This window comes from Triplophysa rosa, linkage group LG8, assembly GCF_024868665.1.
Source record: "Triplophysa rosa linkage group LG8, Trosa_1v2, whole genome shotgun sequence".
NCBI lineage: Eukaryota > Metazoa > Chordata > Actinopteri > Cypriniformes > Nemacheilidae > Triplophysa > Triplophysa rosa.
Genome location: NC_079897.1, coordinates 24509980 through 24537230, shown reverse-complemented (window position 1 = coordinate 24537230; position 27251 = coordinate 24509980). Strand labels below are relative to the sequence as shown.

The following is a 27251-nucleotide window of genomic DNA, read 5'->3' as shown; positions in this document are numbered from 1 at the left end:
GATATTGCGCCTGTGTTTTTTAATGTGCGCCTTGTTAGTAAATCACCCGCAGAAGTTTCCACTCCCATCGGCTCTTTTTTTAAATTGCGCTGTCGCGCTATTTCGCCCTGTTTTGTAAATCTGGCCCTAAAAGTTGGTTTAAATACCGTTAATGTTTTGAAGTTCTAGTTACAACTTTATTGATTATTGTGTTTTTCTGTCCATGTAATAAAACTCGATGCTCTTCTCTGCGTTTATGTGACACGAGATACCATATTTCTTCCCGTCAGCTGAACATCAATGCAGGAAAGGAAGGAACATCGAAGAAAGAGAGAAAAATAGAAGGCTTTGAGTTTAATATTTGAGTTGAAACCTCTACCGTCTGCCATGCTCGCTCATATATTCCTGCTGTTATTGGCGAAGGTGTAAGAGATAGTGGGAACTTGTTATCAAATATTAAAGATGTTATCGGGCCTGCCAGGACTGCCAAAAAAGAATCTAGCTTCAGCCCGTTGGTACGTCTCCCTCTTTCTCGTTCTCCCTTTCTATCGACCCACCAATTAAATTCACATCACATCAACAAATCTGCGTCCGTGTATTTTTCTCTCCGCCACATTGAGCAACACAGCTGAAGCTACGAAAGAGTAATTGAACTTGACACATTCTTGAGAAAAGGCACGAGAGTGTAAATAATAGAAATTGATGATGGGTGAATACAGAAATGTGAGGCATAAGAAGACATCATAGGTCGGATTCATTAATAACAGCGCAGATGAATAAAATGCTTTGCTAGAGAAGGAATTCATGGCGTGTGCAGTCAGGATAGAAGACATTTGAGGTGGTGCTTCTGATTTTCATTATTGTCGTTTTTTAATCTGTCGTCTGAAAAGGCTTTGGTTGTCAAAATCAAGGAAGTTTGTAATACCTGGTGAAGCTCTCCCTTAACATTCATAGTAAACTCAGTGGAAGAAGATTTTGAGCCGTGAAGACCCTGTCACTATTCTAATCTAAACAATGGTAAAACATTTGCTACATAAAGTTTAAAGAAATTTTGTTTCTTGCAATAATTATTATATTAACAAAATAATATCATCTAAAATAATATCGAAATAGTTATTTCTGAGTCGCTGTTGATAGAATTGACCAGCAGGGGTTAACTGAGCCATTCTAACCATTTAAACGTTGACCTTTATCTAAATTATTTTCAGTATTGATGCAATTTTTTGTTAAACAACACATTGGACACAGATTTATTGTACCCTACAGGTCAAATGTTTTAGAACACTTAAATGTTTGTCAGTATCTTAATAAGGTTTTGATCTGAAGGTGCATGCTTAGATGTCTGATGTTAATTTTGTAGACAAAAATATAATTGTGCAAATCTATTTTTTTTATTCAAACTATTTTTTTCTAATAACAATGGATTACTTTGAGTAGCCAATCAGAGCACAGAATGAATTCCTTTATTATTGTTTAAAGGGGTCATATGACACGGCTAAATCGAATATTATGGTTTGTTTTAGATGTGATGCAATGTGTATACACGATTTAAGGTTCAAAAACGCTGTATTTTCCACATACCGTGCATGTTTGTATCTTCTCTTTGCCCCGCCTCTCTGAAAGGCGCAGATTTATTACAAAGCTCATCACTTTGAAAAGCGAGGTGTGCTACGATTGGCCAGTTAACCAGTGCGTAGTGATTGGTCGAATACTGCAAGCGTGTGATGGAAAGTAACGCCTCTTACCATATTTGGAACATCAGGTTCCTCTTCAATTGCACTGACAGGTACGCCCACCTTACTTGCGTATACATTTGGGCGGTCTTAGTCAAATCATACCACCAACTGATGTAGATTTGTGGGGGTGTGGCTACACGAGGCGTTTCAGGCAGGTCTAGGTGAGCATTCACTTTTAGATAGAATGCATCTTTTGTTCCGACACTTTAATTTTTGCAATTTTATGTGTCTAATACATGATTAGGCAACATATAACACACAGAAAGACATGTTATTCGCGCCATATGACCCCTTTAAAAAGCATATCAGGGTCAAACCCGAATAACATGCCGTATACGAATCATTTAGGGGCTGTTTACATTTCGTGTCTTTTGCGCATGAAAGTTTATTTTAATTGTAGATGCGTGACAGGTGCACAGAGCACGTCTGCAAGTTTTAGACAAAATATGCACATTTTAGAAGTTTTATTTTTTTGTTTAGATTTTTTTAGTTCCAACATCATTCTCATAGTTCAAAATTTTGATGAGCGTACTATTTTTCTAAAATGTCAAAAAATAGGATTAAGTAATTGTTCTAAACCTTTTCACTGGAAATCTTTATAGATGTTTAAAAGCATAAAGCGTGTTCCCGTGACACCGAAGCATTGTGTCCGTCAGCAGATGTCGCTGTTTCAATGGCATAACTTAAGCATAAAACTGCATTGTTTGCAAATAAACATACATTTTATATTTTAAAAAGTTTTTTTAAATGCTATATATTATATAAACGCTTATATATACTGTATATACAACTTTTTAAATTATAAAATGTATTGTTTATTTGCAAACAGTTTTATGCTTAATTTATGCCATTAAAACAGTGACATCTGCTGACGGACACCACGCTGCGTTGTCCTGGGAACATGCCAGCTGAAGATAATGAGGAAATGACGTCGCTTCCTTTGCCAAGTGCATTCCAAACGTTTACATAATGGCACGCAAATGCCCTGTTCACTCCAAAGTCTAAACTCCAAGGGCTCTGCCCTTCGAAGGGAGTAGTGCATAGGAATGATGACTTCATTTGGAATTTTTCCCGTGACAGCTCGTGACGGTCCGGTACGAATACGCGTACCGTTACACCCCTAGTAGGAAAACAAAGGATTAAACTCTGTCCTAAATTATCATACCCTGAAACCCGAATCCCAAGACAGTTTAAATGGCTCCTTTCCTTTTATTTTTATACCCATCGTAAATCCGGAGCCATTTGTTCCACACGTATTCTCCAGCAGGGAAGGAGCCTTTGATTTGAATAAATGAGATATAGCTGGAGGAATGTAATAGGGTTAGAGCTCCTTTTTTAAAACGTGATTCTCTCTTTTATTTTAGAAGGTTGAAGACATGCGACCCTCTACACAGTGTGCGGAAAGTTGAAAACACATTTTTTAGTAATCTCCCTTACCAAAACCTTGCATTATCATCCTGCAGATCTGGTGTCAGTTTATTGTGGTTTCGTGGCAGTCCTTCCCAACAGGAGATTAAAGTTGGGTTAGAGAGTCTGAGCCAGTGCTGGCTGTGTGTATCCTTCTGTGTGGAGTCACATTCTCCTCTCTTCCGGCAAGCACATTGTGTTTTTTAGATCACAATCTGAAACATCACATCCATCTTCAGGTGTTTCACCGCAGACGGAGGTTAAGGCAGGGTCAGGAGGATGAAATCTTGCTCTGTACCGTGATGAAATAAGAGACTGTGGGAGTCTGGAAGGTCCAGCCGACTGGGTGACGGTGAAATTACACCTGGAAAGAAGCAAGCGTCCCGTGGAGGTTCTGAGAAATACCGTCTGTACGTGTTGGCGGCATTTTAAAGCGGAGACTGCTGCAACTCATACAAATGCAATGGCAGTAGTTTCTGGTCATTTTTCTCGTTTTATTGCTTTAGAAATGAATCCTGCGGCAACAGCTGTGCTGTTTTACCAGATGTAAACGTTTGACAGCGAATTGAGCAATAACCCTCCATTAAAACCACAACAATCAACATTAACCTCCGTTCCGTTTCCTGTTGATGGCCGACCGTAAGATTCATTGTCGCAGTCACAGATGTATTCCCGTAAAAGAAGAAAAACGCAGGCCAGTCATCGCTTCGTTACTAGACAGTAAACAAAATTGTTTCGTTTTGAAAATGGGATTTTCCAAAGAATAATTGAGATTTTAGGCGCGGGCAGCCACCCAGACTAATGCTCGGAAAAAGGAGCATGGCCTCCACCCTCTCCACAACGCGTGACAACATCTCATCGTGTCTGTCGTACGCGCAATATTGATTTGATTTCATTACACTGGGCCGACCGTCCTTTGTGCACCGCCTTTGGCAAGTGTGGAGCTTCTCTCTGGTCCCCGGGGACTCGTGGCCCTTACTCTCACATAATATGAGTCGGTAGCGTGTGTGTGTGTTTGTGTGTGCAGCATGCCAAATGAGAGCCATGTGTCACAGTGCACTCACGCTGCCTGATGAAGCCATTATTTCCTTCAGGCCCCAAGGGCCCTTACTGAAGTCGACATCCATTTTCTCTTCCCTTTTTATTTTATTTCTCTCTTTGGGTCTCTTTCATGTTTTCATTGACTGTCAAAACTTTCGATGCAGAAAACACGTTCAAAGAAAAGATGGAGGCAGATGCAAAAAGATGGATGATGGTCCTTCTTCAATCTTTTAATTGCTTATGATGATGTATCTTTGTTTTTTGTCATCATTTTCTTCTTGTATGTCCTTTCCCTTGTGTTGTTTTAAACCTCTATGACTTTTGTATGCAAGCTAAAAAGAGATATATTTCAAAAACTGCATTCAGTTGTTCATGTATTGAACATGAACGAGGGTCTGCACCGTCAAAATAATAAAAAGCACAATAAAGGGCTCGGCATACTACATTCGAAATCGAACAACGACCGTCTGTGACCTGATTTCGAACAAAATCTGGTCCAAACGACAATTCGTTTCACTAGTTCCTTTCACTCTCCGGGAAAGTTCGTGTTGGCGGGTAGTTGGCCACCATTGGTCCATGGCCATTACGTAATAGGTGGGTGTGTTATGTAGCTCCGCCTGGTCTGTGGGAAATAACGCGTCATTTTATTTACCATCTGCGTTTCCGCTTTTGCTTGTCTCTTTCCTTTAGAAAAAACAAACACACAGCTATGCGCTTGCGATAACGCTCGTTCGTCATTGCAGACATCTTTGTTGTTTGTGTGGCCACGTGCGCAGAGGCTATTTGCATACGTCATGTAAACCCCGCCTCCAGAAACAAAGGGGTGTTGGATTGTTTGAAAACACTGTACCATCTCTCAACATTTTCGAGCTTCGCCCCAAACGCAGAACGAAAGCGCAATTCGCCTGGACTATGCCGAGCCCTTAAAAGTATTCCATCTGTGTGTGGAGCAGACATGAATTTAATTTATAAGCTAAATTTGGATCCCTATGCATTTTCATTATATAACGGAAAATAATTGATGCCAGAATTTTCATTCCTGGCTGAGCTGAACTGAACCTTTGAAATTCTGAGCATAGCTCCAAACTTTTATGATGTTGTTCAATTTACCACTTGAGAATAAACATTTAAAAAATGTGAATAAATAACCCAAGGCATCACTAACCAAAACTCCAAAAATGTATTTCCAGACAAAATGCGACTATTATTTTGAAGGTCGTGGTCATGTTTTTTCTCTTTTTGTATTTTTCAGATATTGCTAGAGGCAACTGTGGACCGTCGAGGTTACATTGCTGTCGATGACATTCTCCTGTTGAACTACCCCTGCTGTGAGTAGCGTGCAGTTGTCATTGCATTGTGTGGGAGTGCTGCTTGAAAATGCAAAGGACTGTGCAAATCCAAGGTTCACGTTAGCCTTTTCATAGATGTAATGTTGTCAATATGCTGGAGCTAAAACATTCAACGGAATATGGTTTGTTTCAGCCATTATTGTGAGTGAAGGTAAAATTAGCATTGCTTAATTGTTTTTTCTGAAAGAGAAGGTTTACCTCACAAAAACACAGGGAACATGAATAAAACAGGGCTTTTATACTTATGAAAGAATGAACTAATGAACTGGCTAACAGTGTTGTTTGTAAATATTTGTAATAAAATAATTGCATTTTTTAAAAATTAGCACACGTCTCATTTGCTAATTTTTATCAACAAAACCTATAAACTAAATGATTTTTGATATTTTTGAAATAGAGGAAAAAGTGTTTTTTTGAAATTTTTTGTGTGTTTTGTCTTTTTATTTTGTTTTGTTTTCTGGACATTTTGTTTTATTTTGTGTTTTGTCTTTTTATTTTGTTTTGTTTTCTGGACATTTTGTTTTATTTATTTTGTATACATTTTGTTTTATTTTATTTTATGGACATTTAATTTTACTATTACTGTTTAATACATGATACTCTTTTATATGGAGATATCTGCATTGGCTGTCGTCCCACCCTTGTCTCTAAATATTTTTATTTTGCTTTGCTTTTCTTTGCTTTGTTTTGTGGACATTTTGTTTTACTTTATTTTGTGGACATTTTATTCTGTTCTATTTTATTTTGTGGACATTTTGTTTTATTTTATTTTGTGGACATTTTTTTATTTTATTTTGTGGACATTTTGTTTAATTTTATTTTGTGGACATTTTGTTTAATTTTATTTTGTGGACATTTTGTTTTATTTTATTTTTACGACATTTTGTTTTATTTTATTTTTAGGACATTTTGTTTTATTTTATTTTGTGGACATTTTATTCTATTTTATTTTGTGGACATTTTGTTTTATTTTATTTTGTGGACATTTTGTTTAATTTTATTTTGTGAACATTTTGTTTTATTTTCTTTGTGGACATTTTGTTTAATTTTATTTTGTGGACATTTTGTTTTATTTTATTTTGTTTTATTTTGTGGACATTTTGTTTTATTTTATTTTGTGGACATTTTGTTTTATTTTATTTTGTGGACATTTTGTTTTATTTTATTTTTAGGACATTTTGTTTAATTTTATTTTGTGGACATTTTGTTCTATTTTATGTTGACGATGACATCGTCCATCGCCGATGGCTGCAGACATCACGGTATTGAGCCGACATCGTGATTCCCCTGCCCATCCGCGTCTGCGTGCGTACAGCACATTCCTGTGACAAATGTTAACAGCCGGAGCAGAGTCCACAGTATGACATATTCTGCACATGTGTCGAGCCCATCCATTCGCGCTTAACCGCGGTTGAGTATGATTTGGAAGTTGCGCAACGTGTATGAGGGCGAGACAGAGACGGACGTAGAAAGTGAGAGCAAACAGTGAATCGTAGTAATGCGCTTACGTTGTGTGCATGTAAACTTGTCAATGACGACCTGAACTTTGCGCATCCGTGACAGCAGCGGGAAACATCAGTGACGCGTGACCTGCGCAGTTGACTAATCACACACACAGCCTACACTGGTGGGCTCACTATACTCGTCTTTCCACATGAAATAACAACTACAAGAAATTCCAAATTTGCAGGTTGTACATGCGCAAGTACTTGTAAAAATGCTCACGCTGTCTTGAAAACTGGTCGCAAAATGCGATTTGGTCGCAGTTTGAAGCCCTGATAAAATTTGGGCAGATGGCCATCTAGCAAACTGATATACCCCCAACCTCGCCCCGATGTCATCGTAATGTTTCACTGTAGGCATCGTCCGATGCCAATTTGGTAGACATCACCCAAACCTAATCTGCATTGGCCATCATCCCACCCTGGTCTCTAAATATTAGTGATTGGCTATTACATAACCTATATTAGTCAAACACTTATTTGTACTACTGTACCTTTGCTAAAAACACTCTGTTCTCTTACAAATGGAGCAGTGCCCTCTAAAAAAAAGTACATGAAGTCCTCAAGTACATCTCATGCAGGTCCGATTCTTCATGCACCTTTCGGAAGGAAATATAAGCACACATAATTTGAATATCAAAGGCACTTTTGTACCCAAATTCACCTTTTATCCCTTGTTCAGTCCCTACGCTAGCTGGAGGTTTTAGCCCAGCAGGAATCGGCTACATTGTTTCTTTGATGATGAAATGATCTAGTTTCTTGTGGCTTGTGATAAACCTCAGCGACAAATCTATTATAAAGCCCCCGAATAGTGAATATGTGTAACAGTGGTGGCCCCCAGGAGATCATTTATCCCAAAATTTAAATGTAAGTTATTAACAGAATAACAGAATTAAATTATTCGGCCACCTGACAGGGTTTGGCCTGTCTAATAGTATAAATTTAACCCAAACCAGCCACATACAGCCAAGTCACTATTAATATTAATATTATGAGAAATAATATTATAATAAACTCTTGTCTTCTGGTTGTAGTGGCATCTAAATCCGAGTACAGTCTGAGACATCTCTTTTGAAACTCTAGAAGTGACACGTGTGAGATTACTAGGGTCTTTTTACAGTGGTGGAAAGACGCTTTTAATCTCACTGCTGTCTATAGCAGAAATTGAGATACTGAGAGGTTTCATTCTTTTTTCTTTAAGAGGCAATATAAAACCTTCACTGTGCAATGTCTGTGTCAGTATGTTGCATATGTATTAGTCTGAGGGAAGTTGAACCCCGCTGGTCGTGGGCATGCTGAGATAGCCTGCTAGCTGCTGGACATGATAGAAAACAAACAAAACAAAGATGTGGCGGATCAGAGAAGGGAGGAGTTGTTGTGAGAGCTTGTGTGATGTGTCGGCCCCTCCAGAAAGGCTCTCTGTGTGCGTGTGGAGCTGTGAAGTCTTTTATTGCTGAGGGGGAAAGTAGAAATCCTTTAAACATTCCTAATCCAACAGAGCCAGACGCTTCATTTTGTATGCTGACCGCAGGCTGGTCGGTCAATTGTAATGTATGACTTACTGAAATGGTAAATGGTATCAAAATAGGATCCGTTTTTTGGTAATTGGTGTATTTTAAAATACGTAAGCACTTTAAAGTCAACATGAAAGTATAATTGACCCTATTGACTTTCTTAATGCATGTTTCACATCTTATTGTGAAGAGTTCAGTAGTGCACGTTATTCCCTTTTTTCATCATCTTTAACTAAAGTATAATAACTTGCTTTTCCTCTGAAACGACTTTCTGTCGAAGTCATTTAGGCTGTGGGCTAACCAATAACCAAATAGCTTTTAGACATTGCTTCACAAAACGTTTTTTAACGGTTTTGCTCATACATTTGTGGAGTTACAAAGTACAATTGTTTGTGAATGCAGATTCACCACTTTACGTTACAAAAGTAAAATAGTTTTTGAACACAGATTAATGACGTTACAATCATTTTTAGCAGAAGTTACAAAACGTTACAAAAGTAAAATTCATTTTAGGTTACAGAAATAAAATTGTTTAAGAATATAATTTGTCGACATTAGGGTTAGGGTTTTACTAAATTCAGTTTTTTAATGTTCCGTCACAAACGTAAAAGTGTTTGAGAATGCAGATTCTTGACATTGTTACAAATGTAAAAGTGTTTGGGAATGCAGATTCTTGACGTTCAGTTCTGTTTTTATTATATTTTGGGGGGCTTTTTACACCTTTTTCAGGACAGGACAGTATAGAGCTGACAGGAAAATATTGGGCATAGAAAGGGGAGCGGGATCGGCAAAGTATTCTCGAGACTGGAAAACGAAGTCGGTACAGCGTTAGCGTGTCGCCGCGCTAACCACAGGGCTATCGGCACCAGACTTGACGTTAAGTTCTTAGCTTCATGTTGTTCCTCAGTCAGGGTTTTATTGAAACAAAATCCTCGTACGACCCTTGGCTCACTTTGGTAACTCAACCCAGTTTATTAAAACAGAATGCTGATTCCTTCGTCCGGTCGGCTCTGACAAGACAATTATTGTCACTGATGTGCTAAAATGCATCTTGGTGTCCAGCCCCCAGCCTACAGGGACCGTTCCAGGGCTGGATATGTGGCACACCGCAGCAATGTGATGCTCGCTCATAGTTAACAATCCCTTTCACAGCCCTTGAGGGACACCCTCATGCTTTTAAGGCTCCATAAAACGGTTGCGATATTTATACATATTTAAACAGAAAAAACTGACAAAGTGCTATTAGATGGCAGTAAAGTGCAATTCTAAACAAGCAAATCAACAGATGCCGCGGTCAAGAAAGCTCATCTCTGCCGAGTCTCTCAACACCCTCTTCCTTCACCCCCCCGCACACGCTTCCTGCAGGCGGCAGATGGCATCATCTAAGCCCCACTGTGCACATTAAATAATTAAAACTCTCATCAGGACCTGGACACACATTGTCGAGAGTGGCATTGCGCCAGACTGCGGAAATCACCATTCGGCAAGACGAGCCAAAGCGGGAAGGAAGGGAGAAGAGGAAAGCGAGAATAAAGATGATGGCAAACAAACATCCACCAACCCTGCTGGTTGGCAACCTAGGCTGGTTTGCTGGTCTAGGCTGGGTTAAGATAGTCTAGATGGTCTTTTAGCCGGCAAGCTCTTGTTCAGACGGTCTAGTTGATTTTCAAATGGTCAAAATAATCTCTAAAACTGGCCAGGTTAGATTTTAAAACCAGTTCAGGTTTTTTAAAGAGGGTAAATTGCATCAGTTTCTAGGGAGGTTGTGCTTTACGCCTATTGTGCAATGGTTTTCATCATGCCGTTGTTGTGGCGAACACGTTATGTATTATTCAAACAAGACTTAAAGATACAAACTGACATATTTAACATCCTGGCTCGGACACATAACAGATTTTCAGTCTCCTTCATCACCCTTTAGTTGGGCGTGATTTATGTTGACTCATAAAAGCATGAATTGGGTGTAACACAGTAGTGTGCCCTCTGTTCGCCCGCTGACTTCAAACTCATAGCCATGGTCTCCGTCTGTTTCACAAAACAAGCTTTCATAGCGCAGTGTGATTGTAGAAACACTACATTTTCTCTTCTATCAGATGGCGTTTCTGTAGGGAATCAAAATTGATTGACAGGTTTCAGATACGAGGTGGGTCGACTGCGTGCGATGACTTTGTATCTAGTGCATCCTCCTTGAGCAAAGCCCTGTGGTAATGGAAGACAAAATGATTTAAAGACTCCTGCGCAGGGTTACAGATCTAACAAGGGCAGTCCTGATTTAAGCCTTTGTGTCTAACCCATACTGCATTGCAGGAATTTAAGGATAAATTAGCCAAATTTACAAATGGTTATACAAACGCACTTGGGATTCGGTGATGGAATTAAGTGACTTTGAGCTTAAAAGCATTGAAAGAGTTCCACTATGAATTTTGCAAATCTCCCTGAAATTAAAGGCTTCCATTAAGGTCCTCCAGGGTATATGATCGCTTTTATTCAGGCACATGAAGTAGAATAGTTTACAAACCACCACCGTCCAAATCCAAATATTATCGGAACCATATCCGCCTTGTTAGCAACAATATACTGTTCATTTTAATTATGTTTAAAAATAAGACTTGCATAATAAATTCCGACTGCAAGCAGTTGCCTGCATTGAAAGTCACTTATTAAAATGATTATTTGCTATTATACAGTATATGATTCTTATATAATATATCAGATGCCCACCTCGCCGCAGCTCTGACAAAAGTCATTTTTATGTTCTTTTGTCACGGCAGAAACAGAAAAACTTTGTATGATTTACTTTTATGAATTATACATGCGCTATTTAAGTAACAAGCCGACAGGGCTGGCTGCGGCTCCCGCAGGACCTCTCCAATCTCAAAGACTAAACACTGTTAACTACCACATGAAACCGTTCGTTCCTGCCTGGGGCCATTTTTCAACTGACACCCATTCAAAGAAATGTTTAAAAGAAAAATATCTGAGAGGTTTTACAGAGCAGCACTGAATAGGCGTTTAGCAGAGTAACATATTGTGTGCTTTTGTTTCTGGGTACGCACCTATAGGATGAGTGACCTCTTGTCTCTTTATGTACCCCTTTTTTTGTTACTTTATCAAAATCCAGAGAATTCTCCTTTGTATATAGTGTATGTCCAATATATAGACCGTTTCATGGGACTCACGTGTGCCTGATCCCCAGTTAACTTCCGGTTTGTATTTGGCTAGTGTCTAATAATGTAACTATTTATATTTGATTTCATTTATGTTAATATTAATTTTTATTATTATTTTACTGTATAATAATTGTATTAAATAAACGATTTGTTGAATGGGTCCTGTAGTTTGGTCGCATTTAAACGAACATCTAGCGGTTGAGCTTGGTATCGGAGTCTAAATTTAAAATATTGGAGAGACAATTTTAGGCAAGTAATGGTTCTTCTCGGTTTCTTTTCATTGTTATCTGAAATAATCTAAAGACACTGTTGTTTGTGAATGTGTACTGGAAGTTCAGATGGAGTCACAAAAGTGTGCACGCGCAGTAACGTTTGTTTATGTTGTTAAGATGAAACCGTCTATACAGTGTACATACTATGGATGAAATGCCACTCCATTTCATGTTCCGCCTGTCCTTAAAGGGATAGTTCACGCAAAAATAAAAGTTCTATCATCATTTATCACCTGTTTATGACTTTTCTTCAGTGGAACACAAAAGATATTTAGAGAAATGTGTCAGTAGTTTTGTGTCCATACAATGGAAGTGAGTGGATGCCAATGTTGTTTGGGTACCAACATCCTTCAAAATATTAGCTTTTTTTGTGTTCTGCAGGAGAAAGTCATACAGGTTTGGATTGACATGTGGTCAATAAATTATTTAAAAAAAATGATTTTTTTGGGTGAACTATCACTTAAACTTCACTTTATCTTTCAGTTCGACTTTTGATTCGGTTTGCACCTTTATTGTCTTTCAGAGATCAATAAAGTATCTGTTTCTTATTTCTATCTATCTTATCTAATCCTTGTGTATATATTACGTTACAAAGATGTGTCTGCAAATGAATAGAAGCATCTTTTAAATTCAAAAGGTCAAACAGCAGTGTGGTCGAACCAAGACCTTTTGAAAATCTATCAAGTTTTAAAAGAATGCTGTAAGATTATCTAGGCCATATTTTGTAGGATTATCAAATGTCTCGCGTGGACAAGGAAACAACCCACGTCTCCACAATTTCACAGCTTTTTACTATAAAATCAAGATTTAAGGCCACAAAGATGGAAAATATAGATTCAGTAGGTTGTCTGTTTTTTTTGTTGCCACTTGATCATCTAATTCACATCTTTGCTCTCTGCCTTTAGATAAAGCCCCTCATTTCTCTCGTCTGGGGGATGTGGAGGTTAACGCTGGACAAAACGCCACTTTCCAGTGTGTGGCAGCAGGGCGTCCGTCTGAAGCCGAGAAGTTCTTGTTAGAGGTGAGTGTGCTGTAGACTCACTTTGTTTTGATGAGCGTATGGAATAACAGTCAAATGATACACTGGAAAAGACTGATCATGGCTGGAGACCAGTGTACTAAAGTAGGTTAAAGGGATAATTCACCCCCCCCCAAAAAATGTGTCATTTATTCTCATTCATCCCTCGTGTCGTTCAAAACCTCTTTCTTCTGTGGAACGCAATAGAAAATATTTTGGGAAATGTCTCAGTGGTTTTATGTCCATACAATGGAAGTCAATGGGGGCCAATGTTGTTCGGTTACCAGTGTTTTTTCAAAATATCTTCTTTTGTGTTCTGCAGAAGAAAGAAAGTCAGGTTTGAAATGACAAGAGGATGAGTAAATGATTGAAATGAAAAAAGAATTTTTCGTTTTTCAGAAACCTCTCCTTCGAATGGGCAAAATGCTCGGTGGCACAATGTTAACAGTTTAATGAATCAGCTCTGATTTGATGTGTTGAACTTTGATGTGTTTGTTGTTGTTTACTGCGTAAATCTTCAAACTAAAACCATATAGCGACAAGCTGTTCGCGAGTATTTTTAGCATTCCAGATTACTGCCTTAGAAAGGCGCCTTTCCTTCTGCCATCAGAGGTGGAATTAAATCAAATGAATGATTATGTCACAACTCAAGGTCAAGGTCAAGTCACAGCAGCCCGTGGTTTCAAGCTGTCACCGGGACACAAGATTCTGCTATAACTGATGTTCTCAAGTGCTCCAAAGTGGCCGTTCCTTCCTTAAACACATTGCGAGATACATTACTTTTTTTGTTTTCCGTCTTATTCATATCATCGTGTACCATATTAACAGCTGCAGCCTACTTGTGCCAGACGAATGGATGTCTCTGTCTTCCGTACCTTGTTTAGTCTAGACAGACTGTCTGCAGCTATCTCGTGCTCATCACATGCCATCTGATGCGTTTTCCTGTCTGGCAGTTCTCTGACGTTGATTGCTAGGTTGAATGAAAGGCAGTGCGCCAAGCTCTCCGTGACTGTAAGGTTGGCTATGTTTTTATGTGAACCTCAAAAATGCAGCCGTTTCCAACACATTCAGGTTTGTGTGGTTTCAAGCCACAGTAAAAGGCTCAACACTTTGGTAACCCTATAGTAAACAAAAGTGTGCACTTGTGTGGCAACCACAGATGTCTTTATTAAGTGCCTTCCATTAGAAAGAGAACACTTTGAGCATTCATTTCGTGTCCTGACCACTCACAGTAAGGAGAAAGAAACGCGCTAACATCGTGGATGGATTCCATCCACACAGTATCACTTAAATTACCTGAGTCTCTGTGAAAGGTTGCCGTTATCAAGTGAGGTTTTGTTCGAGATGCGTGTCTGCTTCCTAACAAGTGCCACATTTATTATTTGCGAAAACTCAAGTTATATGCAGGACCTTTAAGAGTTGAAGTTTTTAGTTTTGGGTTGTAGCTTTTTAAATGAAAAAGCTACAACGCAAATATTTTTTTTGCCATTTCTTTAAAATGGATACTCATATGAAACTATGTTCATTTTGTGCTTTCATAATCAATGATTTCTGTTTTGCTCATATTGAAATACAGTCATTAGGCAAATGCAGTTTTGGTTTAGTTTGGACATCTTTATCATTTACATCTAAGCATTTACCAGATGCTTTTTATCCGAAGCGACTTACAAAAATGAGGAAATCAATGAAGCGGTTCTTTATAGGGAGGCAATAATAATAATAAAAGAAGTTCAGAAAGTTTCAACAGTTGCTATAGAGACAATTGCTTTATCATTTTCCTATGCAATAAAAAGTAATTTTTTTTCAGTAGAATACACTAGGAGAACGTTAAACAACATGACGGTCGTTATTTTGTATGTAATACAAGTTAATGGGGATCTAAATGACAAATAAGCATGTCAAGGTCTTTGCACATTAAGTCCGTAAATTAAAAAGTAAATACGACCTCACATTGTGTCAATCACATTTACACACTGCCTCCGATAATTTTGTCCGTCATAAAAAAGGACCGGGTTCGGGAGATTTTGGGAGGTGTTTTGACAATTCAGGGCCACCGTACAAGGGCGCGCCAAAATCCTGGATGGCATCTGTGTCCATTTCATCTCGCAGCACAAAGTGCTGATTACAAAGACATAGCATATAAAGAGAGAGTGTGGCAGATGAGCAGATGATTGCAGAACAGTTTGATGACAGGATAGTATGTGCTGCTTTTCTAGCCACGGTGCCAAATGCAAGAAAAACATACCTCAACATGTGGGTAACGTTACCAAAATCCGGGAGACCCCGGGGGGTTACGGGGTTCCCAGTTCGCGATCGCGTTCACGGGAGAAATAACAAAACGAATGGATGGCGGCAGATGGGTGTGAAAAGCGGGAGACTCCCGGCTAAAACGGAAGTGTTGACAGGTATGCAAGAAAATGCAGGCAGAGAGAGTGAGGACAGCCTGCCTAGCGAGGTACTGTCAATGTAGAGAAGCAAGGGATGAAAGGAGAGATACGGAGAGAAGCAGAGGGACAGCAGCGTCAGGCAGTATTGTTTGCCTTTTTTTTCCACAACAGATTCATTAATACGCATCAGACTCAATGTGCAAGGTTTCTGTGCGTGACAAATTTTTAGGATACGAAAAATACCAATACGAAATACGACCAATACGAAAAAATGCATACAAAAATTTCGCACTGTATGTGCAAAGACCTTTAAAGGGATAGTTCACCCAAAAAGTATCATTTGCATACCCTCAAGTTGTTCCAAACCTTGACTACCATAGTAGGAAAAGAAAAGAATAAAGTAGGAAAGTAAAACTACGATGGTAGTCCACATTTACATTAAGTCATTTAGCAGACGCTTTTATCCAAAGCGACTTACAAATGAGGTAAACAATAGAAGCAATTGGAACAGCATAAGGACAACAAAATGCACAAGTGCAGTAAAAACTGGTCTCATATAGCCTACCACAGTATACAAAGCTAAGGATTATTTTTTAAGTCCGAGGTGCCCTACAACTGTTTGTTTTCCCACATTCTTCAAAATATCTTCTTTTGTGTTCAACAGAACAAAGAAAATCATTTAGATTTGAGGGTGAGAACCTTTGGGCGAACTATCCCTTTAAATATTTTAATCGTCGTGTGACTACAAGTTGTTTTTTACTTGCGTTTGATGAGTGGGCTGTACGCATCATCTTGTTTCCCTTCTCATAGCGGCACAATGGTGAAGTGTCCTCGGGTGGTTCTGTCAAGCACTTGGGCCGCAACCGCTTCTCAGTGTCCTTTCAACTAGAGAATGTCCAGAAGCCAGAGCAGGACCTCAACCGCTGCGTCACGCAGTCCTCCAGAGGTTCCGGTGTCTCCAACTTCGCCGAACTCATCGTCAAAGGTAAAATGCTTGTTTTCATTCCTTCTCTATTAATTTCAGCTCTGTTTCACTGCCCGTAATGTGCACATCTCAAGATAATTGGATTCTGGCTAAGTCCATGTCATTTTCTCCTTATTGTATGCTTTCTCTATTATAGTCTTATGTCTTTTGTCACAAAATTGTCCATTTTAGGGTGTATATTGTACCGATTTAATGGAAGTCTTTTTGTATAAAATGGGTGTCTAGTGAAGTTTAAATTCTTTATAGGGTTTGTTTGCCACGGAATAAAATGTTCTAATGCTGAAGTGTGTAATTTTTATGTTAAAATACTTTCTTCTATTCCAGTTAGATTTTCAGAGACTGCAAGTACTATAATTCAGCTGGTTTGATTCCTAGTTTGAATCAGTGTAAACGCAGTCAGAACTCTGCATTGTCCTCTCGCCCAACTCAACAGAGCAATATTAGCTCAAACAATGGATTGAGTTTGGAGCGGAGCTATGTTTGTCCAACTAATGGAAGACGGAGGGAGTGCTCACACTACAGCTTAAAAAATTGGTGGACTATATTTTGAGCATGCAACGTTCAGAATAAACTAAAAATGTCAAGTTTAAATTAAAAATTACATTTAAAATAATACATTTTAAAGGTGCTTAGTGTATTTTTTTGGCGGATCTATTAACAGAAATGCAATATAATATACATGTCTTCAGAGTTGTGTAAAGACTTTACGTTTGTATTACCTTAGAATGAGCTATTTCTATCTACATACACCACGGGTCCCCTTGCATGGAATTTACCATGTTGTTTCTACAGTAGCCTTAAACTTACAAAGAAGTCAAAACCTAGTGCTTCAGCCTCCGTAATTCTTCAAAAGGGAGGGGTGGATTGAGCCGTTGGTTGCAGTTTGCAACCTCACCACTAGATGCCGCTAAATTTCATACACTGGACCTAAAAGTAAATGGTTTAATTGAATAGGGAACCGATTTTCACATTTGCAAGATCGAATGAGGTTTCATTATCATTTACAAAACACTTGTTTTTATAGCCTCAATTAAATCTGATTTTTGTATTTTATGTTACAACCCAACTGTAATCGGTCTTGATCTTGCGTTGTTTAAAATAAGTATACAACCATATTAAAACTTTTATTTAGAGCAAAATCATTCATTCTTCATTCATGATGAACAATGAACATTTCTCAGATCTCCCCATAGTGCAATATTTCCATTTTATGTGCAGTGTAAATATTACTCTTCTCTTTCCATTTGAATGTAAATGTTATTCTGTGTCCTATGGTGAACTTAATATTTTGCGTCTCTTTGTAATATCCTCTGTGCGCTAGAAACTTAGAAATTTGGATCATTAAGATACATAAGATACATAAGATACAAAATACATTTGAATTATTCAGATCAAAGTTAATTCAATATTTGTGGACCAAAGAAACCCCTACTTCTTTTTTCAATCATGTAATTTGACAGCTGCCAGCTTTTGTGTAAACCTCTGTACCCAGGTCAGATTGATATTCCCTCAAAGACAAAGGAGAAGTCAGGAATGAAATGAGGATAGGGATGGATGGAGCCGCGTGGGGGGTTCGGCATCCCTCCTCAAGGCGTACCGAGAGAGGTTATGAGACAGCGACGTGCTAATCCCGTTGATAGATGTAGCAGCACGGATTAAAGCGAGTTTGGAAATACTTTACTGTATGCCACAATGTGACCCAGAAGCACGGTATTATAAAACCTTCAGGCTGTTTTCTAGAAACGTGGTCTTAACAAAACCTGAAATGAAAAATCACAGGTAATATACTGAAGGGGAGACTTGGCGGTTCATGTGTGTTCGCACACCCACGCTGTTTACTGTTCACACGCAGGAGTCACTGCTGCAAGGCTAAGCGTTTCTTCACACTCCAGTGGTAAAATCCATATTCCCCTCACGTGAAAACAGTTGAAAATACCTCCCAACAAAGTCATTTGATGTTTATTTCGGTTTGGGCGGGGTGGAAAGGGGGTGAATTGTTGAGTTTAAAATTTCCATCACACCTGAGTGGAATTTAATTTATAAGGACTTTGTTGGGAGTGTGAGCGAGTTGTTTTACTTTGTAATTAGGTTGACTCGTTTGTTTCCCTTCAGATATCTTTCTTTCGTTTACATTTATTCATTTAGGAGACACTTTTATCATTATGTTAATTTCTAGGGAATCAATAGGAACTTGCTCATAAAGTGCTAAATGCCTTTAAAGTTGGTGCTGTCAAATCACGATTAATCGATGCCAAAATAAACGTTTGTGTTTATATGTGTAGCATGTGTAATTATATGTATACTGTATATAAATGCACACACATACATGTGTATATATTAGGGATGCACCGATATGTAAATTTTGGACGAGAACGATAACCGATAATTCTTGAACATTGGAAGCCGATATTGGCCGATATACAGTATCTAAATATTAATATTTTACATTAACATTTTCTGAGACTGAAAATTCTTTCCCCCCTGAAAATCATGTACCAAGCCTATACTTTACACTAATTCAAGATTATTTAACTTTTAAACTTTTCTGGTATCATGTTTATTTAATAAACAAATTATAGATGGTCTCCCAGAGCAACCCATGAAAGGTGTTCTCAATTGCCACAGGTCTCAATACAGAAGCATTCAGACAGCAGTCGGCTTGAAACAATATGCTTTTGTTCCTATAATTTACACATATATCTACATTCTACATCAACAATGTTTTGTTAATAGCAGTAAGTGAATGATCATGACAGAAAGACAGTACTGTACTGTATTTTAACTGCGAGCAGCATGAAGCTAAAGTGGTTTAAACAGAGGAAATTATTCATAATTTATCGGCTATAATATATCGGCCTCTTTTTTATTGTATGCCGATACCGATATCATTAAAAATGACCATTTATCGGCCGTAGACCCAGAGATTAGTCATGTGAAAAATCAGTGCTGAGATCTCCGCAGCCACTTTTTTGAATCACGATTAATCGATTTGACAGCACTACTTTACAGTAAATATAAGTAATAATAATGTTAATGCTGTTCAGATCTTTGTCGTCCCCAAATTCAAAACTCAGTTGTCATGCACTGTTTCTTTGGGACTGACTCGTCAATTCTTCCGATATAAAGCTGTTGTGCCACTTGTCACACTGTTTCATTACAACTTCATCATGTTTTCGCCAGAGCTGCAAACATAATGCATTTGGGAACAATATGAAGCACAACTTCAGAAACCCACTCGTACCTCCATGTTTTTGAGCTTTAAAGCCATTTTAGAATATAGCTGCATTCCTGCAGCACAATGTTATCTGCCCTGGGTCTTACATCCTTTTTAAAATGCATTACCGCACCCCAGTTAACCACAGCAGATTGGCCCCGCCGGACGTGTCCATAAAGCTATAGGCCCTCATGCCGGCACGCCATTGATGCAACCTCATTACGTTTACCTTAAGTTACACTCCAATCATCATCTTGTCTTCCGAACTGCCCTCCCGTGCTTGCTCCTCTTGCTAACCAGAGGCTAATCACTCCTTTAATTAGTTTGATCAACTCATTTCACAACTCAGTGTTCCTCATTGGGCTCATAGATTATGGAGCAACAGAGCCGATGCAGAAAAGCTGAAGGGCTAATGAGAATTGTTCCCAGTCACTCAAAAGGGTCCAGGATTGTTTTCTTTCCCCCCCGAGTAATTCTGAAATCTGCTTTGGAAAAAGTGCTTTCCTGGGGTGAAATTATTAATCTGACCTAGCCAAAGCTGGATAGAGGGAGAATTGCATAGAAAGGAATTTCAATGTCGCTTCTCATATGAAAGCGGGCTCTACAGAGTTGACTTTTTATAGTGTCTGAGCCTTTTTCCTGAAAGACAAGATGAGCTTTATTACTCCATGCCATCTCATATCCCTCCCAGGAGAGTCTCTCTGGGTCCCTGGCTGGATGTGCATCTGGCCCTCAGAGGTGTAGCTTGCGGCCACAGCAGACCCAGAGATTAGTCATGGGAAAAATCAGTGCTGAGATCTCTGTTTACATAGCAGCCACTTTTGTGAAGTACTTCGTTATGATACCAACATCTCTGTTGTCGGGTTTCAAAGATATGACAGCAGGAATGTATAGACCATTTTGCAAGATAAAGTCAACAACACTGGTCCAAAAGCACTTCCTGTTTCAGTTTGTTTTATATTTCAATATAATTAAGTCTTAAAGATGTAACTTTAACATTTTGATAAAGTTCTAAATGCTCTGTTGGTTTTATTTTGGTATAAAGTCTGGATATTGTTAAAAAACGAAACAGGAAGTGCTTCTGGAAGTCTTGTTTACGTTTTGAAAATTGGTCATTGTACAATGGGGGGACACATTCTTTACTGAAATATTAAATCTTGTTATAATATACTCTATTATATTATAATATATAAAAATTTTCTGTTGGAAAATGTAAATAAAAAATGGAATGTATTTGTCCATTAAATAAACATAACCCTGCTGAAAAAACAGCCAAAAACACACATGGTTGTAATGGGAATTCATATTGGTTTTACTGGAAATTATAATGGTGTCTACTGGTATGTGATGGATTCTATTGGTGGGGTGTTATCTGTCAGATTATTCCTATTGGAATAATACCGAAAACACACTGAAAAATAATTTTGTATTGGTTTTAATGAAAAAAGCGAATGGTTCATAACGTTATTTTAATAGAAGCCATTTCAATTTCTGTGATGGTTTCCTGTAGTTTTTTCAGCTGGGTTTCAGCAAGTTTTTTTTGGACCAGTGTTATTTACGTACATCTTGAAAAACGGTCTATATACAATGGGGGACACACTCATTGAAACGTTAAATATTGTTGTAACTATGGTTTTTAAATTAAAATAAAACATGTAATGTATTTCTTCATTAAATAAACATAAGAAAACAGTAGTAAAGAAACACAAGCAAGCGTTCAAAACCATCGACTGAAATGCCACTGTTTCTCTAATTGTTTAAAAACTCAAGAGTCAAGAACCTCAAGTTTAGTCAGAAATCAGGCTTTCGATATGAAAAATATTCCCTTGTTAAAAAATGGGAGAATTTCTGTTTCCAACTTATCGTGACTGCTGTGTATCAGGCAGAACAGAGCCTCAGGGGAACAGATATGAAAATCTCCCACTAAGCAGCGTGAGCGCGTATCTGACGTTCCCTCCACAATCTATAGGCATGAACATCTGTTGGTTTACTCGAAGCTCTCCCTGGAGGATATGAAAGCGTTTTCTCTTGCAGGTTTAATATGTGCGGTCAGATTGGTATTTCAACCCTTGAACTTTGCGGTGTTGGTTTTACCATGGTACTAACCCAACTGTGGATGTTCTCTGTGAGGTCTCTGTAGAAGATTTAAAGGGGCTGCCAATGTGAACAGTCGCTGCCAAGATAAGTTTAAAAAACGTCTTGAAAGAGATTAGACAGATTCGGTTCACTCTAAATTAAAGGGTTTATATTTTTTCTGATTAGGCTTAATCTGCTCCTTACGTTTCTTCATTCACTTTACTTGTAACTCTACTGTGCTCTCTGTGTTGTTTTGGTTTGCTTTTTGTAACCTCTACAATAACTCGCCATTTTTCTCCATCACAGTGCCCCCGTCTCCAATTGCTCCGCCCCAGCTGTTGAGAGCCGGCTCCACTTATCTGATTATTCAGCTCAACACCAACTCCATCCTGGGCGACGGCCCCATCATTCGTCGGGAAATCGAATATCGGGCCAGCCAGGCACCCTGGTCGGAGATTCTTGGAGTCAACATGCTCACCTATAAGCTTTGGCACCTGGACCCAGATACAGAGTACCATATCTGTGTGCTGCTCACCCGGCCGGGCGAGGGTGGGACCGGACCACCTGGACCACCCCTCATTAGCAGAACCAAGTGTGCTGGTGAGTGACCAAAGAATTTAATTAAAGTAACTTTAATTACGTGTCTGAGCTCAGTAAATGAAAACCCGACCGTGAAAATTCTTGCATTGTTTACTGCCTCTGATGTCATCGTTTTTTAAGAATACAGCTTTTGTCATACGATAGATCTTAGTGGGCTGTCCACCATGAAAGTAATGTGTGCACTATATTCCACATCTTCTTTAGAGTAAAGAGTAAAACAATTATAAACTAGTTGTTTTGATTCGCGTTTGAATCACGATGCTCTGTTTCACGGAAACCTATCATATGACTTCAGAACATAGAGAACATAGAGCATGAGTCATACCAACTGCAACACGAGGGAGTAAATAATGACAGAATTTTCATTTTTGAGTGAACTGTTGCTTTAATGAGCAGCGTCTGAATTCACGGAGCAAATTCTGAAAATCCTTTCCTAAAAAAGCGAATGAGTAATTTGAATTGAAGTTTTCTGAACCGAAACTGCGGGCATCTCTCCCGTGGTGCCTTCTTGTGCCTGTCAAAACAAACAGCGAGGGGGACGGTAATGCATGGTTCTACCTGCAAATGAGAGTCGCTGCCTCCACCTGCTGCTTCACAACCAGAATAGGTGTGATTAGGTAGATTGATCCTCTTTTTATCCGAGTCCAAACACAGGTTTGGGGAATCTGGCCCCGACCTGGTCAATACGATAATGGTCACCATTTCACAGCGTGTCGTGTTCCAAACACAGACGTGCCCGTTACGCAGGTCACCGCCTGCCACGTTTTATATTCAGGATGACTGTTCCCAAACCAGACTGAAGCGGTTACCGTTCATCTGAAAGCATGAGCCAGAAAAGAACAAAGGGAAGAGAGGGTTGAGAGAGGGAATGTACCGAAGACAACACTGGAACGAAGAGATTTCTGAGTCACCTCGACCGAGAAAAATTCTCTGTAACAAGTGTGTGTCTTAAACGGCTTTTGTCTTCAAAAGAGCAGAGGGAAAAAATGAACAAACGTTCGCGCTAAATATTTCCCACTGTTTCCATTTTGTCCTACACATTAAATTTAGATCGAAATTTGTCTTAAATGACGTATTTGCATCATATTCCCAGCGGTGCGGCCTTCACGTGAATATTGGGGCTGTTCATGCTGCCATCAAATTTGCTGAACTGTTAAAGATGTAATTTGGACTCAATAGAAGCACATCAGTGGGATTGCAAGTAAAATGAGGTTTTTCGTAACTGGTTCGTGCTCAAATCTCCTGCGTATTATTCCGTCAGCCGCGTAGAAGTGGAAGATATAATTGAGTGCTTGGAGGAGTATGCTGGTGGGAACAGCATGTTGTGTCGGAGGCTGTGAAGTTTGGATTTGTTTGACAGGGCTTGTTCACACACTCGCTCACGTGCTCCAAGTGATGACTTATTAATCACAGAGAGACGGGTAAAGTCTACAGTCATGCGACTTGATGCTCTGATAGCTTTCCTGTAGCTCAGTGGTAAGGGCATTGCGTTAACAACGCAAGGTTGTGGGTTCGATCCCAGGGGATTGCACATTCCTATGTATAAATGTATAGGATAATGCAATGTAAGTCACTTTGGATAAAAGCGTCTGCCAAATGCATAAATGTAAATGTAAATGATTTCAGTTCATTGAGTTTCAACGTGAGCAATGTTAGGTCTGCTTAGGGTGGCAATACAGTGTCATTACACAATCATTTTTTATGCAAAATTGAACTTTTCTATAACTTGTATTTTATGAAGGATTTGAGGTTGTTTAATTAAAGGGACAGTTCACCCAAAAAAATAATTCTGTCATCATTTACTCACCCTTGAGTTGTTCCAAATCTGTATAAATTTACGTTTTACCTACTATGGTTGTCAATGGTGGCCAAGAACTGTTTGGTTACAAGCGATCTTCCAAATAATCTTTCTCTGTGTTCATCAGAACAAATCGATACAGATTTGGAACAATTTAAGGGAGAGTAAATGAAGACAGAATTTTCATTTGTGGGTGAACCGTTCCTTTAATTCTTGAATGTCATTCTTTAAGAGAGTAATCAGTTCCTTGCGGCATTTGCTTTCTGTGGTTTGTCTGATGCTGTTGGTGATGGTGATGTGATCTTGACCAAGTGTAAATGGGATTGCTCAGTTCCTCTATGACAACTGTAGAGTCTTAATGGAGTTTCTTTTTCATTCATTTGTCAATTTAATCTCAGATGTGTCATCTAAACTTTTTTGGGAAAAAATGTATCATAGAAAGAGATGAGACAGTGCTTGAGAATGAGTATACAGCTTTTCAATTAATGCGAATAGGATATCTCAGATCATTTTGTCTTAGATTGATGAAGCACAAGAAATGTGAGAATCGTTTTGAACACATTTGTGGTAGATACTGTAGAGAGCCATCATGCATTACGGCAGAAAATCAGCACAGCAATTTAATCAGAATCCATCAAAGAACTATAAAAAATGATTGACTGCAACTGGTGGCAAATGTGCCGAATCCAGACAGTGCCCTGCTCTCGAGAAGACACATTTGTAGAGTCTGTTTCATAAAAGACAAATCTGAGAACCAGCAGCCTTAATCGAACTTTAATCTAATTTTCTTAAGGAGCAATCCAGTACCTCAGAGATGACGTATTTTTGTAGGCTATCCTGGAAGTTAGCGCCGCGCTGGTTCCCTCGACCGAAAGCCTATGCATTTTTCCCACAGACTTTTGGAAGATTGCAAAAAATAAGATCTGTGATTAACGAAGGTTTATGATGTTTACACGTTTTTAATACACAATAAGGCTTTAAAAAAATCACGAGCGGGTTATAATTGGTTTGTTTTATGTCATAGTATAAAACGTGAAAATATTTAGAGGTTTTGTTTACCACAGACCTTATTTCGGGTGATGACTTTGGAGTGATGGAACCGGAAGTCCTAAAATGCTAACTCGCTTCCGGGGTTTGCATACGAATATACGTTATCTCTGCGGCTCCCTATAAATGTGATATACTGTAAAAGGGACAGTTCACCCAAAAACCATCATTTACTCACACTAGAGTTGTGATTGTCTACAATACTAGGAAAAATTACAATGGTTATCAAAAGTGCCCCAGTTCTGTCGGCTTTCAAAACATTTTCTTTTGTGGTCAACAGAACAAAGAAATTTATAAAGCAATTTTTCCTACTATGGTAGTCAATGGTGGCCAAGAACCGTTTGGTTACAAGCATTCTTCCAAATATCTTTCTGTGTGTTCATCAGAACAAAGAAATGATACAGATTTGGAACGACTCGAGTGTGAGTACATGAAGACAGAATTTTCATTTTTGGGTGAACTGTTCCTTTAAATACCACATTAGTGTTTATTTTTTCCTTATCGATTGTTGCACTTTATCTCAACTCTTAACATTATACATCCAAGCATCACAAACCTCCGCATTTTCTCCTTGCCACACTGTATGTTTTTTTTGTCTTTTTTGAGAGAGTGTAGTATCTGCTCATCTGTCTTCATTCAACAGGTGAATCCACATTCTCCATCACACACGTGACTGTAATTATCATCTCTGAATTCATATGAGCTGCTCAAAATAGCCCCCTTAGGTTCATGGGCACAGAGACACCATTAACTCATGTGCACAGACCCACTGACATTCCCATTGTGTTGAAATACCGCTGTCTGGCATCCAAACAGAGCTTATTAGTTTGTATTGTTGTAGGGAATATGTTCACTAGTATGGTTTCTTTCTCTGAGCAGCTAATTCCTTCCAGGACACAGAGTGACTCCTCTTAAAAATTGGAGGAAAATTGAGATGAATGATGAGACGACTGGGTGAGTTTTGGCTTCGGTCGAAGATTGCGTCCTGGTGGGAGCTTCCTGGTAGTGACCTAGATAAAAGATGAAAGTGGGCTCTGGAACTGGTGGACGTTCTGCGGAACGTGGCCAGCCCGGGCCAGGTGTGCTTGACGAGGCGTCGTCGTGATTAGGAGCAGAGCATGATGTGGAGGAACGTTCCTCAGGTTCACAAAGAGAATAAGACGGAAGAGTTAGAGCGACTGTAGGTCTGTTCACAGATGGAACTCCACCTGCTGTTGGGTCTCTTTAGTTGTTCATTGGAGCGATATTTGCTCTGGACTGTAGTTACTTAATGACTTAAAGACGTGACCCAAATACAAGCCGTTTGTCATCATTTAATCCCGGTCAAGACCCGTGTGAATTTCTTATTTCATGGATAATATCCTGGAACAGACAGTTACCCTTGGCTGTCAGTATGTAAAAAGGACATTGAAAGTGTTTGATAGAACTCCTGCTAAGCCTCTTTTGTCTGTCTATAAAAGAGCAAAAGTTTTACAGGATTGGGATGACATGAAAGTGAGTTAATGGTGACAGAATTTCTTTTTTGGATGAGGTGTTCCTTTAATGAGCAAGTAACTTAACAGCAGCCTAATTTTTCATGATTTTTATATTAATGTGAGAGTAATTTTCTTATTTACAACGTTAATTAAACTTTAACCAGCCCATCCATCTCCATTTAACGCATTTTAACCAGAGTACAAAAGTCCTTTAAAGTTTTTCTTCACTCAAAAATGAAAATTCTCTCAGAATTTAACTCCAGATATGTGCTTTATATATATGACTTCCTTTATTCAGCTGCAAAACAACAAAAACACATTTTTTTAAAGTATGTCACCTTCTGTCAGGAACGGTGAGGGAACAAGGACAGAGGACCCAAGCGCAGACAGCGGGTAAGGGGTAAACAAGGATTTTAATAACAAATACAAAACATGAAACAAAAACCCACGAGGGGGTAAAACAACAGAACAGCAAGGGTAGGAACAGGAACATAAACTGACTACACTAAACTAGACCAGACTAAATACAACACTAGACATGACTACAAATAACTAACTAGACTTACGTAGCAATACAGGACAAGGCGGGTGACAAGGACAACATCACAAAATGATCCGGCACAAGACAGAAGACACAGGGGCATTAAGTAAGGGAACAAATCAAGAGGGACAGCTGCAGGG

At 38.8% G+C, this 27251-nt stretch overlaps 1 protein-coding gene across 9 annotated transcripts in view; it reads left to right on the top strand.

Annotated features, from left to right (window-relative positions):
- ptprub (protein tyrosine phosphatase receptor type Ub) overlaps positions 1–27251 on the top strand; it is a 187318-nt gene that overhangs the window by 94295 nt on the left and 65772 nt on the right. For all 9 annotated transcript variants that reach the window (XM_057339351.1, XM_057339348.1, XM_057339343.1 and 6 more), the window contains exons 4-7: positions 5416–5491; positions 12876–12991; positions 16186–16360; positions 21957–22250. In XM_057339351.1, the coding sequence (XP_057195334.1) occupies positions 5416–5491; positions 12876–12991; positions 16186–16360; positions 21957–22250 (661 nt within the window). The remainder of the gene's footprint in view (positions 1–5415; positions 5492–12875; positions 12992–16185; positions 16361–21956; positions 22251–27251) is intronic.